Below are 13534 nucleotides of genomic sequence, written 5' to 3' on the forward strand. Positions count from 1 at the left end.
TGCCATGTTGAGTGTGTTTCCTGGGATCTTCTCTCAAACAAAGTACTTGTATCTTAGTATCTTTCTTAGGCTCTCCTTTTGGCAGAACCCACACTAAGTTAATATATTTCTTTGGCCTGGAAATACGGCTGAAGAAGCACACACGGTGAAGGCTCAAGTTGACCGACTTTCCCAAACAATTTGGATTTGTACTACATCGTGTCACTTTCACAGAACTGGTCCTGCTTGTACATTTTGTACCTGCTTCAGACTGAATTGATTTTTTTTCTCTGCCTGGAATCTCATTATTGTTTCTTTGATGACACAGTGCTATTCGTTTGACTGGTTTGACCAAAGAATCTGAACTCATTGAGTTGTTAACTTCATGGAATGATTTTATTTTTTTTTCAGTAATTGCTACTGAGTGTCTTTTTTCCAGTGGGTAATGGGGATACAACCATAACTCAGTCTGATTCCATCTGTTTAATCCATTAAAGAAAAATAAATCTCATTCTAATTCAAAATGACCCCCCTCTCTTTTGCTTGGGCTAAACTTGTATCAGAGAAAGAGGTAACAGTAGATAGTAGTGGCAGGAGACATGGTATGCATTCTTGTTCTTCTTTTCTTTCTTCTAGATTCTTCCCCCAGACCATGGGGGGGTCTCACACTAACACATGGCCCAAATCTATGGGGAGCAGCCTGGAAGGGAAGTTACAGTAAACAGCTGGCTGAAGTCAGCTGCCTTGGAGATGCTGCTGGAAGAAGCGGAGGTGACTGACTGTCATTTGAGTCAGCCTAAGAAACTACGGCCTCTGCTATTGAGACTGGTCTTGGTGTGGATGGTCCCAGTAGGTTTTAGAGTAAGGTTCAGCTCCACCCTGAGCCCATCCCCCTACAGAAAAGTTGCCTTATCTTCCTTTAGTTCCTCTTGTGATGCCTGCTTCCAATGCACTGTCCAAATTAGGCATATCATTATTTGGTTAAATGGTTTGAGATGTTCCCTTTTCCCTCTCCATGGCCCAATGCAGACAAAGAGACCTGGTGTCTTCTTCCACATCCTGCAATGGCTTCCTGCCTGGGGAAGGATGCTTCTGTCTTACTCTTCCCTGGCACTTGATATACTACATCATTTCTCAGCCTGCTACCTGTGGCTATTTTCCTAGGGTTTCCTCCTTCTGAAATTTTCAGGTTAAGAAATGAATTCTTTAAAAAACAAAAAAAGATTTCATTTATTTATTTATCTTTGGGAGAGAGAGAGAAAAAGAAAGAGAGAAAGAGAGAGAGAGAGCAGGGGGAGGGGCAGAGGGAGAAGGGGAGAATCTTGAGCAGACCCCGCACTGAGCTCGGAGCCCAATGTGGGGCTCAATGCCATGGTCCTGAGACCATACACTATGGAGTATTATGCCTCCATCAGAAAGGATGAATACCCAACTTTTGTAGCAACATGTACGGGACTGGAAGAGATTATGCTGAGTGAAATAAGTCAAGCAGAGAGAGTCAATTATCATATGGTTTCACTTACTTGTGGAGCATAACAAATAGCATGGAGGACAAGGGGCGTTAGAGAGGAGAAGGGAGTTGGGGGAAATTGGAAGGGGAGGTGAACCATGAGATACTATGGACTCTGAAAAACAATCTGAGGGGTTTGAAGGGGTGGGGGTGGGAGGTTGGGGTACCAGGTGGTGGGTATTATAGAGGGCACGGATTGCATGGAACACTGGGTGTGGTGCAAAAATAATGAATACTGTTATGCTGAAAATAAATAAAAAATAAATTAAAAAAAATTGGTTGCTTAACTGAGCCACCCAGGCGCCCCAAGCAATGAACTTTCTATATGCAAGCGTCCTTCTCAACATCATGGGCTAAGTGTTAATGCCTCCCTGGTCCCCCAAAGAAAAGGAGACACCCAACACTGTCTTTCTGTCTACTAGAGAGTGTTTACTACACCTGCTCTAATTCAGAATAATCTCATCTTTATGTCTTTTGTTGGTAAAAGTCTTCAGATCAGTTCAGCATCTCTGAAAAAGAGAAGTAGCGAGTGGAAGTCTTTAGTCATGAATCTGGCTTTCCTTGCATGTGGCCTTCCAGACTTCAGTAATTTTTTTTCTCAGTTGTGGTATCTTTACCAGTCTTCCACTGTATGAGATCTCTAGGGATGGGAATATTTATCTTCTGTTCATGTCATCATGATGCTACATTCTAACTTTATTCTTACTCATTTGCATTCCCCAAGATCACAGAGAAAGCATTCTTGATTATTCAAGAAAACAAATTCCGGAAGTCATTGGATTTTCTAATAACATTTGGGAAAAAGGCAAACATTTATTTTTATTTGCAAGTGCAGTTTCTGCCAATAGTTAGTGCTCACAAAACCTTTTAAGCTACAGTAACTTTTGTTAAACTCAATGAATATTTATAAAATACCCAGTGATAAGAAAATTACAGAAAAATTTCCATTACACTATTGAAAATGTTTGGAATCCAAAATCCACAATTTTCTGCAATGGTTTTTAATATTTGTTCTGGTTAAAAAAAGATTTTCTTTTTCTTTCTACTTCTACATAGTCCTGGTTTAATTAATATAATCTGTTCCATAAACTTTTAGGACGGCCATTTTCTGGATTTAGATTTTTATTCATATATTTTATATTAATATTTTAATATTTTACATAAAACATTGATTTGTTGTGTTTTATGAAACAAAAATCTAATCTGTAGAAGGTCATTTTATGCCTTTTTTTTCCTTTTTAGCTATAATAAATAATTAGCAACCTATTCATTACAAAAATTCTTAATTATGCTTAGAGCAACCAGAGAATTTTCACAAATTTAAATTCCTATTTGTTACAGTATGTTGAAGTCATTAAGAAAAGCCTCTGGTTTTCCAGTTTGGTAACAAATGGCTTTTTTTTTTTTTCTGATGCATAATTAATAGAAACTAATGATGACTATGTAGCTCTTCCAGAGTTTTTAAAGGCAAATCTATATTGGCCTACAGTTAACATGCAAATTCATCCAACAAGCAACACAAAATGTATTGTAGTAGTCATTCATTTTTATCAACATTCAAGAAGATCTAGTCAGCAGCACAACTTCCCTATGTCGGAAACACATTATAACAGGGTCACAACTGAAGTCAGAACACACCTGGTAAAATACCCCTTTCCTAATTCATCCTCTAAAGTCAGTTCTGACTTCCAGCACAATACAGGAACAATAGCAATTAATACTGCAGTACGAAGGTAAATACAGACAAGAGTTTGGTGTGCTAGCATACAGAGTTTTCAAAACAGTGACAAACAAAACCAAACATCTTGCCCTGTTCTCTCTCCTTTCCCTTGGTGAGACTGGAATTCTCCGTCTTCCTTCAACATTCAGTTTGGGGAACTGGGTCCAATGATCCTAGCACTGAAAACTGTTTCCTTGGTGAGAAATGTGGCCACACTTGGGGAGGGGGTAATATCACACCCACTGGAGAGAGGGCATGGGGAAGGGGAACACCCTGCTGTGCAAACACTGGTCTGCAATTAATAGCCTTGAAGGAAAATTTGAATTTTCCAAAGATTAAGTTTTATCCCAAGAAGTGGCTTGGTGGCCTACTGAGGCTCCAATTTTGTTATTTTTGGTTGGATAAATGAAATGTGCTCCTCCATCACCATCACTCTGAAGTCTTCCTCCATCACATAAGACACTTGTTAAGATAAGAAAGATATTCTACTAAAGCTGACGGTGATTGAGAATCATTCAGTATTCAAAGTTCCTAAAGAATCGTTGGTTCTCTGAAAGGGATAAAAAAGTAGGAAAGGCTTTGTTCAAACTCTTGCTAGTAAACAGGTATTACTTCAACTGATACTATGGCTACGTGACATCAAAGTACTATAAATTATCAAAACTATCGTACAGAAAAATTACAAATTCATTGCAAAATACATTACACTGCTACCATTAAGAAAAAAGTGCTTTTTGTTTTCCTTTCTTTTTTTTTTTTTTGCCAGAAAATTATTCTTTCAATATAGAAAATCCTATGCGTTACCCTGCATGTGGCTAGGATATGTCGTAACGGAGTTTGTACTGAGTCCTTCTGATTTGCTGGATGAAGGGCTGAAAAACAGAATAATGACTATTAAAGCCGTGTTCCAAATGACCACGCCAGCTGTCAGTGGAGAGATGCCTGATTTAAGACACAAGAAGATGCCCTGGTGTGTTGAACCCTGCCTGTCATCACATTGTCCCACTGATCAGCTGGTTCGAGTACACAGGCCTTTTTCATGTTCCTCATGTTCTCCTGAATTATTGTCATGTCCTCATCTAGCTCTTCCACCTTGATTCCACCAGTAGAATCCTCTACTCAGTGATGTCTGTATTGTCTCATAAGGGGAACGATGCAAGATGGCGGACCTGCCAGTTTCAAGAATGGATGTCCAAGGAGTTCCTGGGCTGTGGCTCTTTGGGAGGGTTCCCTCACCAGCATCAGGTCTAGGAATCCCCGGAGCACTGAAGAAACCTGTGAGAATACAAGATCCCATCCTGAGGACTAACACAGAAACCCAACCCAGTTCCCCAAAGTGGTTTTCCAGCCACTTCCCAGTTATCCTATCAAACAATAGCAAATTCTAGAAAGTCAGCTTGAGAAGAAAGAAGTTATGGAAGCAGGAAATATATCTTACAAACATTCAAATTAAATGTATGTCTTACAGTGGTGTGTGTGTGTGTGTGTGTGTACACACATATATACATATACCTATTTACTCTCCAGTCCCACAACACAGAACATTTGTACCACTCCAGGAGGCTACTTTGGGTCTCCTTCCTGTTAATACTCATCTCCCTCCAAAGGTTCACCACTGTCCTGACTTCTAGTAACATAATTTTGCCTCTTTTGTCCTTTCTAGAGATGGAGTTATATACTGTCAGCTCTCCTCTGTCTGGCTTCTTTTACTCAACGTTGTGTCTATGGGATTCATCCCTGAGGTGTGCAGTAAAAGCTTTAACCTTCTCACTGCTGTATGGTATTCACTGTTAAATTATACCACATATTATTTATCTATTTGGAAAACAACCTTGGGTGGTGTTTAGGATTTAGGATTAAGACTGCTCTTGTATGTGACTTGGAAGAACACCATGCCATTTCCATTGGATGTAGGACTATTTTGATACCATGCTATTTTAACCACTTTAGATTATTTAAAATTAGTCCAATGCAGTAAAACTCTTAATCTCCTGTTCAATTCAAGCAGTTTCCTGTTTTCCTGGAAGTTTACACAACTATAGGGGTGATTCTGTAGGGGCTCTTCCCTAAGCTTTAGGGATAAGGGGAGAAGGTAATTCTCCCCTAAAAGGCAGACTCAGTTCCTCCCAGTGCCATGAGGCAGAGGGGAGGGGAGGAGTGGTGTGTGTATGTTCATTTTTTATATGACCTTGTAGAAATGGCCACTCCCTCCCAGCAAGCCCTTCCCTCCACTCCTAAACCAGTAAACAGTTCCCAGACTGCTGTTTCTTTGACTCAGCATCATTATTTTCTGAGCTTGAACCTACTTGGCAATCTTTGGAAAACACAAAAGACCCTACTGGTCCCTTAACCATACTCTTCATTGCCCTGTGTGATCTGGCCCCTGCTCCCCTCCCTGACATGTCTTACCCTTTCCCCTGGCTCACTTTGCTCAGCCACAGAAGATTTCCATCTTGGCATAGGGCCTTTGCACCTGTTGTTCCCTCTGCCTCAGATATTCTTCTCCCAGATCTTTGCATCTCTTGCTCCTTCCTTCTATTCATATTCCAGTTCAGATGATGTGTCCCCAGAAAGGGCTTCTTTTACCCTTCAACCTAAACAAGTTCCCAATCCTCTCTCCTGCATACTTCATTGCATTACAGTGTTTGCTTTGCTTCGTAGCATATATCAGTCTCTGAAATTATTTTGTTCATCTGTTTGTGGTTTACCATATGCCTCCCCAACTAGAACACAAGCTCTATACGAGTCAGAAATCTGAGGTCTTGTGCTGCAATATTCCTAGTAATAAAAACAGTCCCCAGTATGTCACAGGTGCTCAGGAAGGGAGTTCTTGTGGAGTGCCTGATTTATTCTTCTGGCCAACCCTACACTAGACGAGCCAGTTGTAACCCATTTTACAGACAAACTTCCGAGATGGAGAGGCTGACTCCCTTGACCATTGAGTGAACAGGAAGAGCAGAGATCTGAATCCAGGTGATTGAAATTCCAAAATCCGGATGCATCAACCAGGATCTACTCCTAGGTATGAAATGCCAGTCTTTGAAGTTACAGGGAGACTAAAAATGTCTAAGAATGATCTTTGAGCTTCAGCAACAGATGGTGCTTCTTACCTTGTGTAGGTCCTTCACTCTTGGAGGTAAACTGTCCCGAATCCTCCGCATGGCCTGGAGGGGAGGCTCATTGAAGTAGGGCGGTTCGCCATCGATCATTTCTATCACCATGATCCCGAGGGACCAGATATCTACCTGTTAGGCACAATCCAAGGGTTATCTCGGGCAAGGAGAACATTCTGAAATGTTGGATGTTTCCAGGGGATCCAACAGATTCATACCCATTTATAAATTAAGGTGCTATTTGTAAACTTCCAAAACTTATAGCCCAGATTTACAGACTGAAGTGCCGAGTTACCCAGTTTTTGCTGATGGTTTTTATTTGCTTTATTTTTATTGTTATTTTTATTTTATTTCAATTCAGTTTAACTAACATACAGTGTATTCATTTGCTTTTTAAAGACAACTTCAGTGAAGATTCTGCCATTTAGGTACACATGAATATCTTAACATGCTCGAGTTCAGAATTTTTTTTTAGACTACTAAATTAGGTAGTTACCTATCTGGGCAGATAAGAAAAACACTCAAATTTTATGTTATGAACACAGAGAAGACAACTGCATTTAAACCATAAAAAAAGGCATCTGACATACTCAGAACAAACTGCAAAAAGCTACATTGCCCAACAACACGATATATGCTGAACCTTTTATTAATTTGATTTTTAAAAATAGCTCTTCCTTCCCTACGTTGGGGTTCTTTCCTTTACATGTTATCATTTTGAAGTAGAGTGCACAAAAACCCTGCTTTACAAAACCACTTTCAGGGAACAGGGGAAAAGAAAAGGAAGAGCCGACAAGCAATTCTTTCTGAGTGCAGAATGGGAAGTCAGGACAATGAGAAGCCGTAGCTGGGCTATTGGTTCCCAGTTATAGCCACTTCCCAGTCCCAGGCTCATTACGCCTCTTATCAGGGAGCTGCATTCCTGTTATAACCCTTGCTGTGATCCTCACTGAGAATTTATGCTCTCGGGACCACAGTGAGACAAACAAGTCCAGTACTCATTCAAGGGCAAGCAAACAAGGGAAAGAGAGCGGAGTCTGCCTTCATTTACGCTGGTATCCTTAGTTCACTGGTCCATGCCACCTCTTCATACTCCCCTCTCTAAGAATCGCCTTCTGCACCAGAATGTGTGGAAACGCTGTGTGCCCGGCTGGAACGAGCTCCTTACTGCCGTGTGTGTGGAGACTTGCGTGCCTCAGGGCTTTGCTCACAGTGCTCCCTCTCTAGAACACTTTTCCTCCACTCCTTCTGGCCCCTCATTTTCACATACCCAAACCTTAATCCCTTAACAGATTATGAGCAATTGCTTCTTTTCCAAGGGAAGCAGAAATTGTGCCCTATTTTAAAATGCATTATAATATTTGTATATAATTTTTTTCTAGGGGAAAAACATTACTGCTCAGCCCCCAATATTACCTCTATTCTGCAGAGCTGTCTCTGACCCTGCTCATGTGTGCATTTCTGGCCACGTTTCAAGTTGTGTTGCCCTGTTTAGGGTACGCCTGCCACTGAGGGTGGGGTCAGAGTTTGCGTGATTCCCCCTACCCCAGTGTCTGCTTAGGACCTCGATAAATGCCTCTGGATCAACATTGTGCTAATTTCCTCCATGGTGGCCAGTCCCCTTCCTGCCACAACCTACTCTATGACAAGTCTAGTGAATAGGGGTCAAATAGGGAGTCAAACATCATCGCCCTGATCTGTAGTCATTAACTCTCTCAGAGCCACTGCATCCTTGAGTCTGTCCAGCCACCCCCCATGACTGCTACCCCCTTACCTCTGTCCCATAAGGTAGCCTAGAAATCACCTCGGGTGCCATCCAGTAGGGAGTGCCAACCAGTGATTTCCTCTTGGGCACCTCTTTAGAAACTTGAGCACAAAAACCAAAGTCCGATAACTTTATCTGAAAAGGAAAGGAATGCAACGAAGTTAACAATCTAAAAATACCAGCTTCCAGATGGAGAAACATGGCTTTAAATTTAAAACAAAACAGTCTCATGAACAGGCCTTAGAAAAATTGGTGGTTGTCAGACCATTTTATTGGAAAGGCAAGATCCATTTTTAAAAAAAAAGATTTTATTTATTTATTTGACACAGAGAGAGAGATCACAAGCAGGCAGAGAGGCGGACAGAGAGAGGAGGGGAAGCAGGCTCGCCACTGAGCAGAGAGCCCGATGCAGGGCTCGATCCAAGGACCTTGAGATCATAACCTGAGCTGAAGGCAGAGGCTTTAACCCACTGAGTCACCCAGGCACCCCAGGCATGATCCATTTTAATGGAGAAATCTCCCATCCTCCACCAGGGTTCACTTGCAAATGGAGAACCAAAAAAAAAAAAGTACAAATTATACTCCAAATGACAAATTTGTTAAAATTCAAACCCACAACTTTAATTTAGTGTACAGATGATGGTTTAGTGTAAGTAAATTGCTGGGGTTTTGTTTGTTTCCTTTTTTAAGTAGGCTCCATGCCTAGCATGGAACCCAACACATGGCTTGAACTCACGACCCTGAGATCTAAGATCTGAGCTGAGATCAAGAGATGTATGCTTAATGACTGAGGTCCCCAGACACCCCAGTAAATTGCTATTCTTAAGGTGAGTTTTGTACATACTGCTGCTGTTTAGGTGGTTTTGCTTTGAACACATTCAGATTTCTAAGTACCATGAGAGGTTTAAAATGATCAACCCCATTTCTGTATTTGAATTAAAGCAAGACCCTATTATGTGGAATGCTGGGACATCATTTTGAAGTATTGGCTCATCTTTTTGTTTTCCTCCTTTGCTTATAACAAACTGAATTTGCCAATGTAAACGTCAATGTGGGCAGAAATATGGGTGTAGAAACTGGGTGTTAGCACTTTGTCACTAGGGGTTTAAGTGGCCATCCTAATGTCCCCATGTATATATACGTTATTTATCCTAGATGTCATCAGAGAGAAAAAAAAAACAAAAACAAAACTGAAAATCCTTGCACCGAATTTTTACGATTATCCTTAAGAACCATTAGGCTCCCTGCAGGTTTATATACTCTGGAAAACCAGGATTCAGTTTATTTCTGGGGGCTGTGACTCCTGTTGATGATGGCTTGTGTGAACTTCAGATGGCCTCACTGAAGAGGACTGGGGCTTCGGGTTCCTGGTGGTGATAGAAAACAACGGTTCAGAGTGGGTGTTTGAAGGTTAATTTCCATAGATTAAATGTATGGTCTCTATGGCACAAGTTCTCCCTTAATTCTCTTCAGAACTCCCTGAACTTTTTCAACATTTTTCTCTGGCTCTTTCTTTGCTGCCTGTACCTTAAAGACTGGGCTTCTGAGGGTTTGTGTCTTAACCCTCACCTCTAGTCTTTATATGCTCTTGCTGGATTGTTAATGCAGACCTCTCTCCTCCCTTCTCAGCCTGTATTTCCATTGAGTCTGTGTTTCCACATAGAGTTAATTTTGATGAAAGGTATAAAGTCTGTGTCTGGATTAATTTTTTGGATATGGATGTCTACTTGTTCTAGCACTATTTGTTGAAAAGACCATCTTTGCTCCATTGTATTGCCTTTGCTCCCTTGTCAGAAATAAGTTGACTCTATTTATGTGGGTCTACTTCTGGGTTATTGGGTGCCATTGGCCCATCTGTTTTCCTTTTGCCAATACTACACTGTCTCAATGACTGTAGCTTTCTCCCATCCAAGTACTAACCAGGCCCGACCCTGCTTAGCTTTCGAGATTGGGTGTGTTCAGGGTGGTATGGCTGTAGACTAACTGTAGCTTTCTAATAAGTCTTAAAGTCAGGCAGTGGTAGTCTTGGATGACTTTGTTCTTCTTTAGTATGTTTTGGCTATTGTGTTGGTCTTTTGTCTCTCCCCATACACATTAGAATCAGTTTGTCAATTTCTACAAAATTATTTGCCTGGATGTTGACTGGGATTGCACTGAATCTATAGATTGAGTTCGGAAGAAATGACATTTTGGGAATATTGAGTCTTCTTATCCACAAACATGGAGTATCTCTTCATTTATTTAGTCCTTTGATTTCATTCACACTTATGCAGTTTCCCTCAAATAAATCTAGTATATGATTTGTTAGATTTATACCTAAATATTTTAGGGTGTCTGTATAAGTGGCATTGTGTTTATAATTTCAAATTCACTTTCATTGCTAGCATATAGCAAAATGACAAACATCGGTCTAAAACCATATATCCTTCAACCTTGCTATAATTGTCATTAGTTTTAGTTTTTCTTGTCAATTCTTTTGAATTTTCTACATGGGTGATCATATCATCTGTAAACAAAGACAGCTTTATTTCTTCCTTCCCAAGATGTTTACCTTTTATTTTTCCTTTTCTTGAATTACTGCATATTCTAGTACTTGGGGGAACATCTCTGTCTACTTCCTAGTCCTAGAGGTAAGGTATATTCAACTCTTGAGTCAAGAAAATGAAATTCATATTTCAAGGCCCTTGTCACTTCTCACTTACTCCAGAATTTTTCTCAGGAACCCATATTGATCTCTCCTCTTTAAATGTGAGAGAATTTAATGTTCATTCAATCTTGAACTATTTTCTGATGCTGATTTTGTCCCTCTGGCTAGAAATGAAAGTCCTCAGAGGCAGAAGCTCTGCCTCCATTTGTGAAGCCTCACTGTGTTCCTTAAAATCTGGGAAAATAGATACCCAAAAAACACATAGTACTAGATTGATTTTATTTTATAATGACACATACATATGATAGCAAATCGTGTGGTAGAGGACACACTGGTACTCTTTCTGAAACCATTACTGACTTACTGAAGACACCTGCTTCTAGACTCAAAGTTGGAACACAGATGAAATGGGGGTAGTGTTTTGGAAATTGTATCTTTTTCTATTTCCTTGTTCATAATCTCCTCTCTAATCAGGCCCAGGTTAGTGGTGGTGTGGGTTGGGGTGGGAAGAGATTGAATTGTTCCGGATGGAATGCTAGAGAAAACTGGCTTAATGGAGAGATACTTTACTCAATTGCTTTGGCATATCAAGAATCAAACCCTAATGTGTCAGATCATAGATTTCCTATGTGGTACAAAGAAGAGAGCCCTGTGGCCATGGTAGCTGGCCCATAATCCTTGTTGCTTTACTGTCAAAGAAGTCTACAATTCAGAAGTGAAAAGCCTATAGTCCATCCCTTTCAGCCTGTGATTGTTTGCAGAAGACAAAGAGAAGTCATTTGATTTAGGTCCCAAATCTTTATTATACTTCACTTCCAGCACCCCAAGCAGATGGCAGTGACCTTCAGAAATGCCTGAGTAGCATACAACCCAAACAAACAAGGGTGAGGAACAGCTACATGCATCTGTGTTCAGAGGTAATATTAAAAATATTTAATAACCAGAATCATCTAGATCAATCAGAGTCTAGAAATGAAGTTGAGCTGTGTCCTGGAATTATCCTATGCACTTTACCATCTTTAATGAGGTAAGGGCACCCCAGTAAAGAGCTGTTGTAATGGGGGATACTCCTATGACTTGAAACAGTGGCTATTAACCCACAGCATGAATATATTGCAATATTTTAATCATGGGTATAGACATACTAATGAATGCTTGCTGAATATTAGCTGTAGCTATGCCCAGTGTGGCCTCTGGGAGAGATGGCACAACAGAGTGGGTGGCAGTGAACTTGAGGCAGTGCTATTGGCTTCCATGGTCTCTGTCTTTTGTGCAGGGTTCCAGAAGATCCTCCAGATCTCAATGAAGGAATGGAAAAATGCCTGGCACAGGCCTGTGGTTGACATGAGGAGCCTCAGGATGGCTTTCAAGACTTGAAACAAAAGGCTGGAGTTGTGACATGCAGCAGAGGCACTCTTTTGAAAAGCCCAGAGCTGTGGGACGAGTGGTCACCAGTTCTGGTAGCAGAAGAGGCCAGTTATGCCAATGCAGGGACCAAAGAGGAACAAGAAGATGAGTCTTACATCTGTCCCCTTGAGTTCTCAGAAGCCACATTTGTCCCTTATTCTCCCAGACTCCTTGAGAAAGAGAGGGGTGGGAAATGAGAAGAGGAAGTAGATGGTGGCCAAATCTGAAAGTCTGAGGTTCTAAAGCTATCAGTTAAGGCTTGCCATAACGTGGCTGAACTTTAATAGACAATGTTTACTTAAGTAGACTGAATTTAATAGATTAAATTAAGAGTTGCCTTTGTTTGTTTGTTTTAGTCAGTAGAGCTTTGTGAAGAAGTCTAGATCAGTTTTAAGAAACAGATAAACTATAATTGTGTGTGCATGTGTGTGGTTATTTCCAAAGTTTAATGTGAGTAAATTCGTAACCCTACTATGCAGACAGTGGGGGAGGAACAAATTTTTTAAAAAAATGTTTTAAAAAACCTGAACTAAGCAGGTGAATGCATCAGCATTTTGACATTGGCAGTTTTTAATGTCAATACCTCTGGTGCGGCTTCCTTTTTCCAGACAGAAAAAAAGACCCTAAATCTGCCAGACTAATAATTATCTCCCTGACAATATGTAAGCTGAGAAACTGAAACTCAACACAGGAAGCTAGGTCTGTTCCTCCGCTGTAGACGTGAAAGCCCTTTTACGTGAATTTTTTACTCATCCAAGGACATAAAAGAGACAATTCTCTAGAAGAACATAATTGCACACAATACTCATCCAAACCAATCTGCAAGTGGATAATGAGAACTCAAATAATGAGTACAATAAAGCACCATAGGCAGATCTTCAAAGCAAATCACACAGACTCTAAGCTGAGCCTTATTTCACGTAGAAGGTACAACATGGTGGACTAGGAAATGCTTTGTCTCACTAATGCAGCTAGGCTAAGAGAATTGCAGCTAGCACACCGCTAGCCCCTTAAAAGGAGGTGATGCAGCTTCTTCCCCAGGGGCCAGAGGAGAAACTAGAGCTTAGGGCTCAAAGCTGCTCTTTAAAGCTGAAATCCTAGTCATCTCAGCTGGTCCTGGCTAGGAATCAGGGGTTGCACAAAACCATGGCTGGAGGAGGACAAGGCAGGGAGAGTCTACCCACAAAATAGCTACAGGTTTTAGAGAGAGGGTAAAACCCTCATTTTGTAAACTGCCTACACTGAAGAATTCATGCTTCTGCTCCAGGTTTTTGCTAAGGCAAAAAGATGGATCCATTTGTGCCTGGTTTCTGGGTGCTTCTTTTAAGGCAGTGATACTCAAAGTGGGTAGCACTGGCATTTTCTGGGAACTTGAAAGGGATGCAGGATTTTG

At 40.8% G+C, this 13534-nt stretch overlaps 1 protein-coding gene across 1 annotated transcript in view; it reads right to left on the reverse strand.

The window, feature by feature from the left end:
- Positions 1-2282: 2282 nt before the first annotated feature.
- PAK5 (p21 (RAC1) activated kinase 5) overlaps positions 2283-13534 on the reverse strand; it is a 320810-nt gene continuing 309558 nt past the window's right edge. The window contains exons 8-10 of the mRNA XM_044263442.1: positions 8097-8222; positions 6320-6454; positions 2283-4484 (exon numbers count right to left, since the gene is read on the reverse strand). Of these exons, the coding sequence (XP_044119377.1) occupies positions 4329-4484; positions 6320-6454; positions 8097-8222 (417 nt within the window). The 3' untranslated portion in view covers positions 2283-4328. The remainder of the gene's footprint in view (positions 4485-6319; positions 6455-8096; positions 8223-13534) is intronic.

Source organism: Neovison vison, chromosome 8 (assembly GCF_020171115.1).
Source record: "Neovison vison isolate M4711 chromosome 8, ASM_NN_V1, whole genome shotgun sequence".
NCBI lineage: Eukaryota > Metazoa > Chordata > Mammalia > Carnivora > Mustelidae > Neogale > Neogale vison.